This window comes from Chlamydotis macqueenii, chromosome 2, assembly GCF_036417535.1.
Source record: "Chlamydotis macqueenii isolate bChlMac1 chromosome 2, bChlMac1.mat, whole genome shotgun sequence".
NCBI lineage: Eukaryota > Metazoa > Chordata > Aves > Otidiformes > Otididae > Chlamydotis > Chlamydotis macqueenii.
This window is the reverse complement of record NC_141557.1, coordinates 142,099,688-142,118,743: the sequence shown is the minus strand read 5'-3', so window position 1 is coordinate 142,118,743 and position 19,056 is coordinate 142,099,688. Positions and strand designations below refer to the sequence as shown.

General features: G+C 46.8%; 1 protein-coding gene across 2 annotated transcripts; it reads left to right on the top strand.

The window, feature by feature from the left end:
* Positions 1 to 950: 950 nt before the first annotated feature.
* Positions 951 to 18,918, top strand: RRM2B (ribonucleotide reductase regulatory TP53 inducible subunit M2B). 2 transcript variants are annotated; one of them, XM_086741101.1, is made up of 9 exons: positions 951 to 1,017; positions 5,663 to 5,818; positions 7,504 to 7,620; positions 8,580 to 8,713; positions 9,770 to 9,864; positions 11,485 to 11,618; positions 14,795 to 14,899; positions 16,002 to 16,115; positions 16,596 to 18,918. In XM_086741101.1, the coding sequence occupies exons 1-9, from the start codon at positions 964 to 966 to the stop codon at positions 16,746 to 16,748; spliced, it is 1,062 nt and encodes a 353-aa protein (XP_086597227.1). In that variant the 5' UTR covers positions 951 to 963; the 3' UTR covers positions 16,749 to 18,918. The 2 variants fall into 2 exon arrangements, with proteins under 2 accessions (XP_086597227.1, XP_086597226.1); XM_086741100.1 differs by having other exon boundaries at positions 16,546 to 18,918.
* Positions 18,919 to 19,056: the final 138 nt, after the last annotated feature.

Here is a 19,056-nt window from a genome sequence, read left to right as displayed (position 1 = left end):
CTGTTTGCGTGCTGCCTTACTGTCTTAGTGCTGATAAACTTTTAGTTCTCACTCACTGGTGTTTGCTTTTAGATTTGTGTTTTTGATTTCAGGTCTTCAGGACAAACCAGACCCTACCCCTTGGATGGGACTTTGCTCCTCTTTTTCCTATGGACTGTTTGATTGTTTTGGTAGATGACCCACATGCCTACAGGAAAGGGGCTCGAGCACCTGCCCAGCTTCAGGATGAGAAAGGAAGAGGAAACCACTGAACTCTGACAGTTCCCAGCTCTGGATTAAATCTCTCTACTTGCAAGAACTGACAGAAACAGATGCCTACAGTACTGTCACTTATGGTGTCTGTACTCACAGGCCCCTGCAAGCATGACAACTTAGGCAATTACTGGAGGGTGTTCCAAGCTCTGTATTAGCTCAGGATGGATTAAAAAGGACTTGTTTTTCTTATATAGGATGCTCTTTCTTGTACACTTTTAGAGTGCCCATCTCTACCCAGTGACAGACACTTCAGGTTATGTCTTGGTGACAGCTTCCCCCTATCTTCTTCAACTCCCTGCACGTTCTTCGGTAAATATTTTCAACAAAGCAGTTACCTTCCTCCACGAGTTCATCTTCCATTATCCTCTTTCAGAGGCTTGTCTAGGATTTTCTTCTAATTCGAGGTGGTTGTTTCTTTTGTTGTTGGCGGTGGTTTTTTTCCTTACAAAACAAGCCTGTCGGTTGCAACCCATGCTCTGTCCGTGTCTTCTGCCTGTGGAGCCCTGGAGGCCAGGCCTCTCCTCCTTTCCCCGGTCTCTCGCCGGACCCCAGCTACTGCAGAGCCACCCCCCGCCGCCAGCCTACCGCTGAAGGCCGGCCCGGGCCCGCTGCTGCCGCCGTTGGCCGCCCCGCCCCGGGGAGGAGGAGCGGCCGTGGCCGTTCCCCTCCAACTGCCGCCGCCCTCTCGCGGCCGAGTCGCCGCCGGCCATGGGCGAGCGCAGGGGGCGAGCTGCTCCGCAAGAGGCGGCCGGGCCGGAGCGGGTAAGGCCGGGGCGAGGGCCGGGGGATGGGGCCCGCGGCGGGGGTCCTGGGCGTGGAGCCGCTGCCGCCTTGGGACGGGGACCGGGACGGGGACCTGCCCGCCGCCGGGGAGAGGTGCCGTGGGCGTGCGGGTGTCTCCGGGAGGCAGCGCGGGCGGCGGCAGCGCAGCCCTGCCCGCCGCTCTGGCATCTCCGGCCTTGCCGGCACCTGCCCGGCCGGGGCCCTGCTCGAGCCGCCGGCTCCAGCCGGGGGCCGCGGCCTCCTCTGCCGCCTGCCCGCCGGGCCGGGCCTCCCCCAGGGAGTGCGGGACTGGCACGGAGGGGTCCCGGCCACCCCGGCCGCCGTGCCTTCACCCCTGCCCGCCCTGGGGATCTGCTGAGACGGCTCCGTGGTGGGGCTTTGGAGAGCCCTGAAAAGGGCACCGGGTTGCCCTTGCGTCCTCGTCGCGCTCGGGCTCGGGAGGGTCGTACTCTCCGGGCACCGTGGCCGTAGGGAGACTAAAAATGTCCGTGTGATGGATATCCGGGCCCAGTCTCGGCCTGGTGCAGGGCCTGGGCAGCGCAGGGCCCCGCCGCCCTTTGGGGGTCAGGGCTTGCGGAGCTGTGCCTGCCCGGGGCCCGGGTAGCAGGGTGGCTCGTCTCCCCAGCCCCGAGCTGCCATGGAGGCAGGTGTGGGTGCTGTCGGGTGGCCCTGGCTTCCCGGCCCCTGTGGACCAGGGGAGTCTGCCCTGGGAGGTGTGCCAGCTCCGTTCTGGGTTCTCCCCTGTGCGACCCTGAGAAGCCAGGCCAAGGCATGCGGGGGTGAAGGATCTTTACGGCTGAGAAACCCACGTGGTCTTCCCAAACCTTCCCAATCTCAGCAGTACTCCAGTTTCCAAAAACTTAGGCATGCTGTGTTAAATACAAGCCTAAAAAAACCCTTTAATGCATCCCCCTGAACAGCAGCATGCCATGCCCGCAGTGAAGAGGTGCTTGCTCTCGTCCTGTGCATCCCCTCAGGTGTGCGGAACCAGCAGGCGTTGGGCTCCCCAGCCATTGTGCGGTGGAAGCTGTCTCTCCCAGGAGTGCCAGTGATCTTCCCGATCCCACAGCTAGCATGGTCTGTGCTGCCCAGGGCTGGCGTGAAGCCTTTGGGAGCTCTGCCAGCGCCTTTAACTTTTTCCCTGGCTACAACTATGGGGCACGTAACCGAGGTACTTGCACGCGTAGCCCAACAGCTATTGCCATGGGCTGGTGGTTGTACACGTGCATCTTGTTTCCTAGTTTGCTGAATTTGAAATTAATGGAAAGAGTGTCAGTACCACTAGGCAGTCTTTGCTGCCCATTGAGTTTTATTGTTCATTGGGTTTTATTGTCATCACCTCTAGCAGTTGCAGAATAACTGGGATTTGATGTACTGGAGTGTGTACAGCAAAGGGACGGTGATTTAATAGACTGGAACATCTGCCATACAAAAAGAGACTGCCAGCCTGGATAAGAGAAGGCTCCAGGTGATCTCACCAGTATGCATAGATACCTGATGGAGGGAATAAAGGAGACTGAGCCAGGCTCTTCTCAGTGGTGCCCAGTGATGGGACCAGAGGCAATGGGCACACATTGAAACACAGGAGGTTCCATTTGCACGTAAGAAAACACTTGTTTATTGTGAGGGAGGTCAAATGCTGGCACAGGCTGCTCGTAGAAGTTGTGTAGTCTCCATCTTTGGAGATACTGAAACCTCAGCTGCACACGGTCCTGGGCAGTCTGTTCTGACTGACCTTGCTAGAGCAGGGATTTGGCTGTGTCTGCCAATTTCACCTCTTTTAGGCATTTGGCTCATGTTATCTGAACAGAAAGTAGCGCATGTGTTATAAGCTGGATGCTCTTCATTCTTATGGCAAGTGTTGACTGTTTTATGCACCATCATAGGATTAAGGAAAAGGCCCAGAGAGTGAATAGAAAGCAGGAGCTGTATCAGCCTGGTGACTGTTACCTTCTCCAGCTCCTGGGGCCAGGAAAGCAGGGCTGGGAATATGTTGTTCTCCTTCAGCGCAAAGTGGTAGCTGCTCTGAAGCCCTGGCAGTGATCAGAATGTGCCGTGCATCCGTAGTTGAATTAGAGAAGGATCTTCGATGAATTTTCAGCTGTGTTATACCAAGTCATGTACTGCGTTAACAAACAAGCTAGGTAACAAGTATAACTCTGATAAAACTTTGACTAAGAGGAATGAAAACCAAAATGTAGAGAGACAGGACTGCCTCGTAGACAGGAGCTGCCTGCCAACTTGGAAATGGGGCCTGCCTGAGAGACTCCTCTCCACCCCAGAAGGGGTTGGGGGAGGTGGAAGGTGAGTTGAGGGGGAGGTTCCAGTATAGTGTAGACTCTGTGGCCTGACTTTTCCTTTTTAAAAATAATTTTTAAAACCACCTATTTTTTAAAGAGGCTGTACCGTTTTCCAGTTCTGTGTGGTAGTGCTCCTCAGGGTCGTGCCATCACTCTGAGTCTTTGGCTCCTGGAAGCTGTCTTTCTGCTTTCCTGCCATCAGGGCTCTCCAGAACGTACAAACTGCTTCATGGGCCTTTTCTTCTCTCAGCTTTCTGACTCACTGTGCACTGACAGTATTCCTGGTGTGTTGAGCCCTCTTGCTGTGGCCTGGAGCATGGCAGCTTTTAAAGGCCATTGGAAAAATGACAAGTGCTCCTTGTCTTAGTATTGCTCTCCAGTTTTCCTGCCATACTGAAACTTTGCTCTTCCTGTGCTCTGCTTCACTTCTGTACACCAGAACTTTTCAAGTTATGTCCCTGCATTGTGGGCCCTGCGTGCTGGCTTTTGAATGGCTCAGGAGCATCAAGGCTGAGGTTAGTAACTGCTGGTCCACCTTGTTAGGCTAAAATAAATACTTGGGGATAGTCCCCGGGCAGTATAGAAGGGTTTTGCTCAGGAAAGCACTGGGCTAACAAGGAAGGCTTTTGCAGTGTTTTGTTTTACAAGGGTGATGGCTGGTGCAGAAGCAGATGGAGATGCTAGCTTTGTGGCAGGCCCTGAGAAGGTGTGTGCTAAGGCAGGGTGCCACCCTCACTGGGCCCAAATTCTCTCTTGCAGCACTTCCAGTGGATTACCACAACCCTCTCTGCATCCTGGGAAATACAAAAGGTCTTGCACTCTCGTGGCTGACGTGGAGACTGCAAGATGATGCTGGGAAATTTGTCTCATGTAATTGAGTAATATTTAAAAATATAATATAGTAGTAAAATTGCAACCCAGAATGTGCTTCCTGATGTGTTTTCTTTGGGAATCTGTGATACGTACGCCAGCTATGCAGTGTACCTCTGTGTTTGGTTTTTGTTTGGTTCTTAAATGTGAGTAGAATTACTTGTTTGAGGGTGTTTTCCGAATTTAAGTAAAGGATTACTTTTTATTATGTGAGTGGTTACAAGCAGACTGGGTAGGGAAAGGACTTTGGCACCTTGCAGGACGGTAGAAGTGATTGCGTTCAAAACCTTTTGCTCCCCTTCCCTGCTGCATTGTATATAGTACCTTGTATAGTGCCTGTGGTTAGTTATCCTCTGCAGCAGCGTCAGTGGGATCTCTGAACTGACCCAGAAAGGCGTCCCGCTGGCTAAACTTTTGATCAGCATGAGTCACCAGCCCTTCTGGAGAGGTTGCAGTATGCTGTCCTGACAGCTCTCCACAATGGTTGTGTTCAGCAGGTGCTTGGTGATGTGCCTGGCAGGGATGCCATCTGGCGTTAATCCCTGGAGCAGATGTCCCCAGCTGGAGGGGAGGTGAAGGCCCTGCTCGTGGAGGTGTCCTCTCCATGCTGCTCTTCACTGGCCTGTCTCCTAAACATCAGCCGTCCCCACCTCGGCTGGGCTGGTAGCTCTCTGAGGAAGAGCTGTGCATGGGCATTCTCTGGGAGCCCATGCAGAGGGAGCGGAGTGGGGATGGGTGACTCCAGGCAGGGCTTTTCCTGCTGCCTGCTGTTGGAAAGAGAGGCACAGGGCCTCATATGGGCACTCAAGGAACAGCTTCCAGAGCAGCCTCCAGACCTGCGCTGGTGTGCAGGCTGCCTTCTGTCACCGCAGGATTGCGTACACGAACCTCCGTGCAGAGACTTGCTGTGGCACAGGGCTGTCCCTCTACCAAATGGGACTAGTTGCTGTCATCTCGCAGCGTTTTTAAGAAAGGTCATTCAGGCCCAAGTGGTTCCACGTAAAGCAAATGATTTGGAGGTGACCTGGGCGGTGAGCCTTGCGGAGCTGTGCTGGGCGCGGGCTGGCCGCAGTACGCCATGACCTTGCCTCTACCTCTCCGTGTGCAGTACCGCGGTGCCTGATGTCGTCTCCCCAGGCAGATTTCCTCCTCGCGCCACAGAAAGGCTTTCTCTTTGGCATGCAGGCGTCAGGTGCTTCCTGGTGCCACTGCACCTGGGAGGGGGCCGTTGGTGCGAGCGGTGCCGAGCAGACAGGCAGCGCTGCCACCCCAGCAGTGGGAGCACGGATGGAGGGCGAGGGGGCAAGCACCCCTGGGACAGGCAGCGCGGCCACGCGAGGGGGGCAGGTGAGTGTCTGCGTGACACGGGTGGCTTTTGAACCACACCTTTGGGAGATGGGGAAGAGGAGGAATATGTAACAGCAACCTTAACTAGAACTGTGCTTTATCTTCAGAGCTCCTCTCCGAGTGCTGCTGAAAATGGCTTGGAGCCTGATGAGGAGCCGCTTCTCAGAAAAAATCCTCGCCGGTTCGTCATCTTCCCCATCCAGTATCCAGACATATGGAAAATGTATAAACAGGCTCAGGCCTCCTTTTGGACAGCAGAAGAGGTGAGCCCTGGGGCCAGTGGGTTGGCATGAGGTGCTCAGACAGGGATCCTGGCGCTTCCTTCCTAGCTCTGCTGCTGGCTTCTGCATTGTATGGGTTGGAGTTCATTGCATTGAACATGAGGTGCCTGCACCAGAGCAGGCCTCCCTTTATGGAGAGTGGAAAGAAAGCTGCTTCCACAGGGCAGCTCAGCAGAGCTGGTTTAGGTGTTTGGTTTAGGATGAGGTGGAATTGTATCCTAGGGTGCTTCTTACCTGGTTATAGAGGGAGTCTAAGTCAGAGAGCTCTGATTTGTGGTCTGATAGCTCCTCCTCTGCGTGGTCTCTGGACCTGCAACCAGCACCTTGCCATGTAAGATGTTCTGGGCAATTTAATGAGAATGCTGTTTTTTAATGTTAGGCATCTGTTTTCCAGAAAGATCATGATAATCAGGGACACTTGATAAAAGTGCTTCTAATTGACTCCTGATTGCCCTGGATAGATGCTTGCACCATGTTATAATGCAAGCTGTAAGTTTTTCCGTGAGGTTGCAGATTAGCCAGGCCTGAGCAGCGCTCAGCTCACTGTGCTTGGAGCAGTGAAGGCTTCTGAGCACTGCACCGATCTGGAGGGATTACCTGCCAGCTGAGCTGGTTGTTCAACTCCAAGCTTCTGCAGCCTTTGCTCGTTTGTGAGCAAGTTGTGTCTGCAATTGCAGAGGAGCGAGCTGAAAGCACTGTCAGGCTCTAAATAGGCCAGAAAGCATCCTGGGATGGTGAGGAGCAGCTGTCTGTAGAAGTGCTAGTCTATTGCCTGCCTGGGAGGCTTGCTGCCCTGTCGCAACAGAGGTTGATTTAAGCTGTTAAAGAGAAGGCATTTAACCTCCTGCCCGATCAGTGTTGCCCTTTTACTGTATTAGTGGCTCCTTCTTACGCTGTCCTACCGTCTGCCAGTGCCCTTCAAAATGAACTGGAAAGTTAACTGTAAAACTGGTTTGTATGTGTTTGTACACACACATATATATGTACCTGTTTGTACACACACACATAAACACATATATGTTTTTAAGCCTCTGTATTTTTCACATCTGGCCCTACTTAACTGCTGCTGTGGTTCAGAAATACCTCCCTCCAAACAAACAAAAAAGGCCTATGCGAAGGAAGTTGTGGTTTTCTACCATGGCTAGAGTTTGGTCTGGCAGATAAGAGCGGTTGCACAGCATTCGCCCTGAGCCCTTCTTTGGTGGGGTGGAGGCTGAACACCTGCCAAAGGCAAAAGCCCCCTCAGTCCATCTTTTGGCACGCCTGCGTATAGGTTTCTTGGAATGTCAACATGTATTTTAAGTATAGTTTAAGCATCTCAGAGTGAGCTCTGCTTATTGGTGCATGTTCGCACTCATGACAAGCAGATACTAATGCTTTTCAAAATCTGATTTATTTATAATTCAATAGGCACTAATTTTTATTCCAAATTAGAAAAGTGTAAACTGCGAAGCAAACATGTGATGTTACTATTGCAGAGGGAGACAGCAGTACTGCAATGTGTCTGTTGTCTTTTACAGTCACATGTATTTAAATTCTCTGCTTGTAAAGATTTGAGAGCAAACACCAAAGCTCTACCTCAGTCATTGGACTAGGCTGCTTCTGTTCTTACAGAATGACACATTCAAAAGGGCAATAACATTTTTTTCTTTTTTTCTTTTCATTAGGTTGATTTGTCAAAGGACCTTCCTCACTGGAACAAGCTGAAAGCAGATGAAAAATACTTTATCTCTCATGTTCTGGCATTTTTTGCAGCCAGTGATGGAATTGTAAATGAAAACCTGGTGAGAAAGCTTTGCAGAGGACTTGACTACTTACTCATTTCATCTGCTTGTTGGCTTTTCATTTTGTTTTTCTTACATTAATGCATAAGTTCATTAAATGTGTACATTTTTTTCTTCCCATCATCTCACCTTTGCCAAGGGGAATAAGCAGCTTGTTCTGTTGGGTTGGGGCCAGTGTCCTGAGTTCAGCTGGGTCAACTGTGGTCAGCAAGACCCTAAATCACATCACTCTTGGACACAGTTTTTAAGCTCATCCTTCTGCCTGGTTATGTTGATCCGCATCTCTCAGTGAATTAATAGAACCCCACACTTCTTCCTGTACTTGTGTTAGATGAGAAGTAGGGAGGAATTGTGCTGTGTCGTGCTATGTATTCTTCATTTTGATAAAATCCATTTTGCTCTCACTGAGCAGTATCCTAGAATCTTTTAGGGATGCACATTAATGCTGCTAAAAAGTGGGGAAATCTTTCTGCTCAAATCAATTCTGCACTGCAGAATGTCTCACCACAGGTTTATCAGTGGTATCTGACTGCAAATGCAAATTAGATCTTGAATGTCTATAATGCGTAGAATATGTCACACTATATGTGCATGTACTGCATGAACACATCTTACGTCATACTCTTTTTAATGATGAACAAAAAGTCTGAGGCATTGATCAATATGAAGTGTTTACTATTGCAATATTTTGCTGTTCTCCTTTTGTGGATGTGTGCGCTCATGCTTCACTGCAGCTCTCTATCCAGTATGCACAGCAGATGTATTTACTTCTAGCTAGCTTGCTTTATTTTCTTCTGCACCACACGTATCCTATTGACATATCTGTGAATAAAGTAGGGCTGAACTGCTCCCATCCTTTCTCTATGGTAGACATCTATTGTCTCTCCCATTAAGTTTAGAGTACTGTCATGCAGGACCAATTTTACTGTACTAATTGCCATTCCTTCTGGTTTTGGTAGGTGGCACGTTTTAGTCAGGAGGTGCAGGTCCCAGAAGCTCGTTGTTTCTATGGCTTTCAGATTCTCATTGAGAACGTTCACTCAGAGATGTACAGCTTGCTCATAGACACCTACATCAAAGATCCTGAGAAAAGGTAAACCTCTGGATGTGTTACAGACCCATGGGAAATCTAGTCCAGTGGCACAGTTGTTGGGCAGCAGCAGCAGCAGCAGCAGCTGTCTTCTGTTTCATGATGACTTGAGAGAGTTGGGGATGGTTCCTTAAAGCTTTCAGGGCCTGCATGCCTGGCCCCCGAAATGGCGACAAGTATTACTGACCAACAGACTTGTGTGGGAGTCTCTGAAGGTTAGTTAATATTTGTATGAATCTTTGATTGCAGGAAGTGGGAACTGTTAAAGATTAGACAAGCTCCTTGTGGTTATTGTGCTCCAGAGGTGCTTGCTCTCACATCAGCAAAGGATCTGCCTTGGGAAACTGAGTGCTCGTAATCCAACTGGTGTTTCTAACATGCACTAATCAGTGTATGTTAGATCCTTTCAGCTTTTTTTTTGTTGTCAGTGCCTTTTCACGCAACTTGAACTGTTTATTTTTAAAGTATTGGGTTCTTTCGAGAGCCCCATTACTTTTGTTGCCTGGACAACTTCCCAGTCCAAATGGTAATACGTTTGAAAAGAAGCACTTTCCTTCAGAGACTCCACCATGGTGATGGTCAGGCAGAGCTTGGTTTCCTACGGTGACATCCTGTGTGGTGACAGTGGGAGGACTGCAAGGTTTCCTTTCAGGTGTTTAGCATGGGAACAGAGCCTGTGCTTCTGGGAATTGTCCAGTTCCTTTTGTGGAGAGATGAGGTTTAGCTCCATGGGTAGGAAGTGGCTGCCATCTGGCTTGAAGTCTGAGAGGCAGCGTGGTCTGGTGGGCAGGCACTCCTAGAGTGGGACATTTGAGTTCACTTCCCATCTCAGCATCTCTGAGACCTTGGGTTTGTCACTTTCTGCACATCTGCCTCTCTGTGCCCTTGTTATTGGAGATCATCACCCCTTTGGGGTGGGAATGGTCTCTTACTTGGGTTAGTTCAGAGCCTAGCATAGTGGGTTCCTTTGTCTGGTGGAGCCAGTAGGGACAACCAGCGCAGATGTACATAAATCACTTCTTATTATTTTGATGTTTTCTCTTTGTTTTTCTTCTATAGGGATTTCTTATTTAATGCTATTGAAACAATGCCTTGTGTTAAGAAGAAAGCAGACTGGGCTCTGAAGTGGATTGAAGACAGAGAATCCACTTTTGGTATGTAGCTTCTTAAAAACTTGTTTCTGTTGCACATGTCACAAACTAATCCTCTGGGAGTGAGCTGCATCCCTGAACTTGAAATGGAATTCTCTACAGATGATGTAGTGGCTTGTCGGTCTCTGGTTTAACTAAAGAACTAGAAGTAACTTCTGGTGAGCATGTATGTTTTTATCTTCAGCTAAAGCAATATAGTAATGGCAGTGCCCACTAGAATCATGTTACGAAAAATGCTTGTGGGTTTCTCTGTCTTTTTTCTTTTTCTTTATACCAAACAACTCGATTTTCTTCAGGTTTTGCTTGTAGACCTTGTTTTCTAGGAGTTCTGGTTATTTCTTCCAGTTGGCTCCTATTTTGTACTCCAGCGTTCAGAACTGGGCAGCTGAAGTCTTGCAAGTCCAGGCTTTTTATAGAATCATGTTATGTATTCATGTTCATATACACAAATTTGTGCGTGATGTTAGCCTGTTTCTTGTAACAGCATGAATGAACCCAGACAAAAAAGATTCAAGAATGCTGAAGGTTCACTTGCTCTATCTGTTCTGTGGACTCTCAGCCTCCCAGCGTGCACTCACGTTATGTGGTGCTGCTGATGAGAGATTTTTGTTTCAGCATAACTCATTATGATAGCTAGTCAGGTGGAATGTAGTAAAAACCATATTGATATTCAATCTTGTGCTTTGTTAAACCTATACTGTATGAGCAGCCTTCCTCCACTCTTCTCTAGAAGTAATCTAGCAGATTTTTAGTGTTGCTAGACAAGTTCTTTCCTTAATAACTTCTGTGATACTTGTAAGTTCATGTTACTCTTCGTGCTTTTTTCCTGACTTGAATTTCTTCAGATGAGCCAGCAGATGGCGTTTGCATCTCATAGAGGAAGTGGGACATCTGGCTATTTTGGGGTTATTTTATTTTTCAAACAAAATTCTATGCGGTTCTCACTAGGAAAAGGCACCAGCACTTAATGCAAAAGCTCTTTGTGTTAGTATACACCCAAGGATCTTGTGAAGTTGTTTAAAATAGAGTACATAGAGTGACGTGTCTTCACCAAGCAGTTAGATGGTCTTGTAGTCTGAAGAAATGCATTCCTGTAGAGAACAGGGAGAACTGGGACCAATAATGCTGTGCTTTCCTTGGATGAAAGGTGAGATAACATATTGATTAATTATGTTCTGTGTTCTTTCACTCTTGTAAGAATATGGTTTTATGTGGATTTTCAACAAGCAGAAGCTGAGGTGTAGGAGTTTGTTTAATTTAGAGGAGATCAACTCTTCTCTCAGTTTTATCTGTTAGTTACACAGCCATTTTCCTGCCTTTTAGGAGAAAGAGGTAAAGGAGTACTAATGTCTTGGCCATGCTGGACAATTATGTTCTTTCCCTTCTGACCTGTGGTGGTTTCAGTGGGTACCCTGCTGCTGCAATTGCCTGTGGTTAAGTGCTCTTGTGTGTGCAGACCTTGTATGCTGCGGCATCTGCTGAAAGATGTGGTCAGAAACAACACCTGGTGCTGCAAAGAGGGTAGCTCCTCTCCAGCATCAGTCTGTCTGGTGCAAATGGTGCATCTTGCTGACGAGCAATACACTGTTTTGTGTCTAACTGAAAGTGTGTTGTGTTAAACAGGTGAGAGAGTGGTTGCCTTTGCTGCAGTTGAAGGCATCTTCTTTTCGGGTTCCTTTGCTGCTATATTTTGGCTGAAGAAGAGGGGCCTGATGCCTGGACTGACTTTCTCCAATGAACTTATTAGCAGAGATGAGGTAATGTGTCATGCCCTACATACTGTCTGGGAAGGAAAGTGAGCTTTCAGGGCAAAAGCAGAATTATATTCATAAAGATCCCATTGTCGTGCCAGAACAGCCCACCTCTGGTGACAGGGAGCACTGGAGGGAAGGGGAGGAGAGCAGAAAGCAGTGCTTGGGTAGGAACCAGTGAAAAAGAGAATCCAGCAGCGAGTAGGGGATGCGTTTCTGGGTACGACAAAGCCTTTTTAGTGTTGATGGTGCTGGAGGCCAAGGAGGTGGTAGAAGTCTTGAGCAGGTTCTAGCCAGAGTCAGCAGCAGGGTTTTCCAGGGAAGGTCCATTGTCCAGGACAGTGGTCCTGGTTACCTGCCAGGTCACTGCAGGCCATGCTCCCTCCTTCTCCTGCAGTAAGCCTTCTGTGTCTGCTTTAACATCACCTCCTAGGCAGCACAGAGACGAGAATTCCTTTCCTCAGAACAGTGCCCATCCATTTCTGCAGCCTGACGAAGGAGCTGTAACTGCTGATGTGTAGGAAGATTGGAGTTCCGCAAAGAAGCAGGCTAGTCCCAGAATATTTGTAAAAAAGATAAAGCAGCAGACTTTTAGCTATAAGTTACTGATGCACTTAAAGCCTAGGTGCTGCTATGTCACTCAGCAGAAATACCTGTTTTCAAAGGGAGTAAACATAAATATTAGCAATACTCCAATGCATAGTATGATCAAAAAGGGGGACTTTTGGAATTGAAGGGGACATTTTTTTTCCGGTGCTGTGAAGGGAGGCAAAGACTTGGCTGCGCAAGGACTGGTGAGGAATTGCACGGTCCCCAGCTGCCGTGAGAGCTGGCTTGGGCAAGGACCTAGCTAGGACATGACTGAGCCTTGCTTTGCCTTAACTGCTTCAGTCAGGTTCAAGTCACCTTCTTGTACCACTCCCCATGTCTCCCTAGTTGTGGGTCCCAGAGCTTGCAGACGGCCTTCTGCATCTGTTGCCTGGCCAGCTGTGGCAGATTGCTGCAGAAGCAGCAGATACCATTCCTCTCCGTGTTCTTGTGTTACTGCACAGCGATAGGATCTACTTGGAGGATGCCACTACAGGTCTGCGTTAGAGGGCAGTGCTTCTTAGCTCCAGACGTGAAGTGTCTGAGGGGCTGCATGTCAGCACACCGAATGTGGCAGGCCACGTGCTGACAAGTGCTCTTTGTTTTCCCTGCTTCCTGCACCACTACCTGCCAGTTGGCAGCGGTTGTTTACGGTTGGGGCCTGTCTTCAAGGCACTGCACAACTTACTGTGCTGTCAGCACTGAAAAAGCAGAAAGACCAGTTTTGTATGCAGTATAAACATGCTAGTGGTTTGAACTTAGCAGAATTGGTCTAAAAGAATAAAGAGCTTTATCATAATGGAAGTAATTTCCATGGATTAGATAAACTTGTTTGAAAGGAGGCATCTTACAAGATGCCTTTAATTTAAAAGCCACTTTTGAAGAAAGTGATATGATCAGTAAGCAAAACCAAACAGTTCTTCAGCCTTGGCCTTCATGGTATCTTCTGTTTCTGTGAGTCATCGTGAACTGATCTGTTCGACTGAGGAAGTGTGTGTTTGTTAGAAGGATCATTTGTAGGTGAATGAAAGGTAATTTCCTCTATACAGCAGTGTAACTGTGCCTCTCTGCAGAGTGGAGCACTAAAAGACTGAATTTTTCTTGAACTTTGCTGGCATAATTCCAACTGCAAGAGCTGTTACAAAGGGCAAGGCTTGGTACACAGAGCACCTGCATCGAAAACCAGGAAACGCTGTTACAAAAGCAGTGGCAGTAAAAAAAAAATCCACAATGGAAAACTACACGAACTGTTTTCTGATGCACCTGAAAAGATAAGTGGTGAATGCTCACTATGTTTTTTGAGCTGCAGGCTCTGTTGCCAGGCTGTTCTTTGAGCTGGTGCATCTCTTAAAGGTGCAAAGCTGCAGGGACCACCAGTGGAGCACAGTGGTTCGGGTGGGAAGTCAGGAGCATCCTGCATCCTGCTGGTGATGTTGCCTTGGACAAGGCCATGGGAAGCCTTGCAGCAGCAGCTAATGCTGTCCCTAGAGGGGGGAGTATTTCCCAAAATATGTTGTTTTAGGGCTATTTCATGACCTGAAGCACAAGGATTTTGTAAGCTTTCTGAAAAAAAAATTTCACTTCTTGGTTTCGTTTTGACCCTTGTTAACGACAGCACTGGATTCTCTCGTAGCCTGTAGTCTGCCAAATCCTTCTGACTGGTTTTCACTCTGGGTATGGCCTCATGGTGCTTATAGGCTGTAATCACCACCTTGCTGTCGAGAGGAGAGACGGTAGCACAGTGCTCCTGTAGTCTGGCAGTGGTGGGTATGGCTGAAGCCAGAGGCTCAAGCTGTAGCCAGGCAAGCTCAAAGAGAAACTGGGGCACCTCTTGGAGCAGCGATCTGGTACCTGCCTCAGACTGTAAGGGGTTGCTCAACTTCTGATGTTGTTTTTTCCTGGCTGGAGACTTTTCTGGAAATCTTGGGAACAAACACAATTTACTGGGCTCTGTGCAGGATAGCTGGGTGAAATGTGAAGGGGGGTTGAGTTGGGGCATGGTAGCCTTAAGTATTGTAAACCTATGAACATTGTGGTAGCAAATTCCTCACAGTAAGTGCAAGTTGTCTGGAGAGATGACTCATTAATCTTGGATTTGATGACTCTAATCTGAATCTTCCGTTCTGAAAATGTTTTGAGGAGAAGCAAGGGTAGAAATGCTGCTAAAAGAACTTAAAACAAATATTTCTGTACAGGTACCTTGAAGCAGAGAGCAGGTGAACAGTCTGTGTTAACTGGCAGGTAGTTTTGCAGGTTTTGATGTAGGAGTCTTTCTGCAAAAGCATCTCTGATGGGAGGCAGGGACCCAGCAGGGCTCTGTTTAGGATCCCTCACAGTAGAGCAGGTCTCAGAAATGTTTACCCCAGAAACATGTATGCTGAGCATTATTTTGGCATAGGTGGCATGTGTTGGATTTCAGATGTTACTGATTGGGTTGTAAACTAGAAGTGCCTGCTACATGTGGTAATGTTGACTGTCAAAGAAGCAGGAGGCTAGGAAGCTTCAGCCTGGATGAGACTGCATCAAAGTAAGAGCAAACTATGTGGAGGAGGGAAAAACTGACTTTTTTTTCCCATTGTTCTCTGTTATTTCAGGGTCTACACTGTGATTTTGCTTGTCTGATGTTCCATTATTTAGTGAACAGACCGTCAGAAGGGCGGGTCCGTGAGATCATAGTTAATGCTGTGGAAATTGAGCAGGTAAGCCTGGCCATGACAGCATTTTGGGCAGCACAGGACGAGCCTTATGTGCAAAAATAAACAAATTCACTCCTAACTTTTGGGATTCTGTATTTGATACTTCACTCAGGCCTGGATCCCTCATGCATTATACCATCCTTTCCCTCTTCTTTAATGATGACAATAAATCAGAAACTTTCTGATTCAGTTGTCGAGCAACTGGGAGAAGCTGAAACTGGCAGCTGGTTTCCTCTTTAGCAACAGAAAGGAAGAAAGGCTGTCTTATTTAGTATAGAATAGAGTAATTCCAGTTGGAAGGGACTGACAACAATCATCTAGTCCAACTGTAACTGTCTTAGAGAAGAGTTTGTTTACCTCTGTCCTTTCAGGATCTTTGTCTCTCCCTACTATATACACATTCCTGCTTGTCCTCAGGCGAAGACAGGGTCTGTTCTGGCCATGTGTGTCGTGCTGGGTTCTGACTTTTGCTGAGGTTGCTGTCAGGTCCTTTCACAGGAAACACTACCCATCTGCAACAAGTTTCTGCACTGCTGAGTGTTTGGCAGGATTGTAGTTTACTCTTTCTTTCCTGTTGTCATCTAACTACTGTGATGATGATGAATGCCCCAGCTTTGCCTCACAACGCTGACAGGTATTGCATCTATGCCTAAACACATACATGATTGGGTTCAGGACTCTTACATATATCACTGTCCTCTCTGATCTCTCTTTCTGTAATGGCTGGAAGCCCAGGAATACTGGAGATTTCTGGGTCTATTCTTGCTCCCACTAGTATGGTCTCTAGGTTTTATTGAACTTGGAGCTAAAGCTTACACTGAAGCTTGGGATCTTATGTGGGAGCGGGGAAAGGCAGATGAGAGGGCCAGTAATAAAAATTATTGTGCCTTTTCCAGAAAAACATGCTAAAAATAAAGGAAAATACAAACAACTACTGGAAACAGAAGACACTTGTTGAGATTAGTGATGCAAATTATTTATTCAGACAACTGCTCGGGGAGCCTGGAATATCACAAATTGTGTAACTGTGAGACACAGATGTCTTCTCTCCTTTTCCCTTCCTAAATTTCATTTCTCTAAATGTCATCTGTATTTTAACTTCTAGGAGTTTCTAACGGATGCGTTACCTGTAGGTCTGATTGGAATGAATTGCACTTTGATGAAACAATATATTGAATTTGTCGCAGACCGGTTGCTAATGGAGCTTGGGTTCTCAAAGGTAAGAGATGCAATTGCTTGAAATGCTGGCCTGCCAGGACAGCCCAGGAAAGCTGTCGGCACAAACCACTCTCTTAATGTGCCTAGGAGCAGGTCGTATTTAGTGCTTGCACTTTCTGTGAGTGACAGCCGAAACCACAGCATTAATATATATGCTTCACCGTTTAAAAGAGCAAACACAATTTAGGCCATTGTTTCCCTTCAGCTGCTCTGTGGGTTTGTAATGGGAAATTTATGCTGTGCTCAAGTGCTGCAGTCCTCAAAGGATAATGAGCACCTTGCGCGCGTGAACTTCACCATGGACCAAGCTCCTGGGGCGTGATGGTACTGAATTTGCTTAGATAGCTGTCTGTAGATTCTGCAGCATATTACAGCAGGGGATGATATTGTTTGAAAGGGTTTGACTGTTTTGTTTGTTGGGTTTTTTTAAGCACTGTTATCCTATCAGAATCACCAGCGTAATAGTGTTTCCCTTCCCCAGGTCTTTCATGCAGAAAATCCTTTTGATTTCATGGAGAATATTTCTCTGGAAGGAAAAACAAATTTCTTTGAGAAGCGTGTTTCGGAATATCAACGTTTTGCTGTTATGGCAGAAACAATGGACAATGTCTTCACTCTGGATGCAGATTTTTGATAACTTGGCAAATGAACGGTGACTTCTGTCCTCTCCTCATCTCACTTTCTGCTGTGAAGTTGTGTTCATTTCCTCTCCTGGAACTGGAGTCTACTGGGAGTTTTTTCCCTGGGTTTTCCTGTTGTTTGTCTGAAGACTAAATATATTTCTCTCTGTGTCATTTAAAAAAAAAAAAGGAGGGTCCTTTTTAAAACATTTATATGGCTTTTTAAAGGATGGCCTTTTTAAGAGTCCCTTGACTCATCTGCTGTGATTGCTGTCTTTAAAATTTACCTGGATACTACTACTTTTTAAAGACTTTGGTAGTGTTTTAAGAAAGCAAACTGCCTACTTACCTCATGTTATGTTATTTAATCTGCAAAACAGATGAGGTATCACTCTATGTATATATGTTGCAAAAAATTATTTTCATGGTTTCTATTTTCATGTTTATAGGTTTGGTCTAGAGTAAAAGCTCTTCCCTTTCATCCTGTTGCAGGTAGAGTAATAAGTGAATGTGGGAAGGCATTAATAAGGTATGAACTGTAAAATCTTACTAAACCCAGGGATACGGTTTAATCTCCCCGTTAACCCGGATTCTATCTGAAAACGTTTTTCCTCTGTTTGCAAACCTGATGGCTGTTGGTAGGAGTTGAAATCAAATACACATGATTTTTGTCTTGCAGCTGTTACTGAGCAGGTCAGTGGACTTTGGTCCTTGAAAAGGCAAGTCTGTTAATAGTGGAGACAAAACACATCCTGTAGTTCTTTGGCTTCTGCTGCCTGTTTTACCCTGCTTCTCTGAACAAGTGCCTTATTAAGCAGTTTGTAGTTGCGCTGAGTTGTAGTCAGCATCTGACACTGGAACAGCCAGCTCTGGGTGTTATCTGTCTTCCCTCTGTCATGCTGGGTGATTTGATATTCTCCCCTTCTCAGTTTCAGTTGTGCATTGATGGAGTGGGAAGGCATATCATTCCAAGGGATTATCCCTTGAGGTGCTACAAACATACTACTTGGGCTGTAAGGAAGCACTAGTAATGTATGAAGGTACTTCAAGTTGGGTGTTTAATGTGAACCATTGAAACCATTGTCACAGAAGAGCTTCTGGAGGAAGGTATTAAATCTTTCAAAACCAAATCTTGAAGTAGTATGGATTAGCAGCATCGTACAAAGGACTGCTGTTTGGTTTTTGGTGTGTACCAGTGTGTGCCAGAAAACTTTTTTTAATTTCTTGATGTCACGTGCAGAGAATGGAGCAATTGAAGAATGACTGGCATACTGCAGTGGTACTTGGGATGGAAGGGATACTATTCAGCTGTGGGTGGATTATTTGCAAATAGATGTGCTCTTTTTTTTTTTTCAAAGGTAGAGTGAGTGTACATGAGCTAGACAAATGGTTCTGCTTTATTAAACTCAAAAACTTATCTTTTCATAATGTTCAGCAATTTGTATAAGAGCTTTTATAAGTCTTTCTTAGTGTTGCAAACATACTGTGCTGCTTTTGATATGCCTGGCATGAGATGAGCTGACAGCCCGGGGTTATCGGTGATGGGGTGCTGTAAGTGTTATTTCCCTGCCAGCCCAGATCAGCCATAGCCCTGGATACTCGAGTTCCATGAAACAGGTCCACTGCCTTAGCATGGGTCCTAGTGAACAATTGTCCCTGGTGTGAAAATAAGCAGCAAAACTGACACTTTTTGTTTGCTCTCGGTAAAAGATCAAGAGTGTGCAATGCGCATGGAAGCAGGACAGCTTTTTTTTACCTAGAGAAGAGCCTGCATCATTTGACATAAGGTACTTGGGGAGGGCGGAGGGGGATCTGGAGAATACAGAGAAAAGCTGGAACTAGTGTCCTTCACTAACGTCCTGCAACTGTGAGGTAACCATGGACTCAGAGAGAAAATCCAGCGCCTTTTGGAAATACTGTGTTGATGGGGGAGAATGAGAAAATGCTGGAAATGGGTCTGTTGTTGGAGAACAGAACCTATTTTTATGTCACTGAAAGTACTAAAAAGCATTTGTTTTGAGTGTTGTGAATTAAGATGAGAGTATACAGAATATCCAAATGTGAAACTGCTATGTGCTCAGGTTCTGTAAATGTATATGAGATACCAAAGTCTGGTACAACAGCTCCCACTCCATTCGTGTGTAAAATACGTGTGTAGTTTCAATAAAACTTGAACACGGAGAAGGCGTGCCCTTGTTTGCTAGTTATATGCTTTCTTGTGAAATCCAAAATGATAAAATTGGGCTGTGCCAGAGTAAGTCGGTGTTCACAGTTTCTGGGTTGTGGGAGCAAGTTACGACTGCTCCATACTCTGTCTTGTGC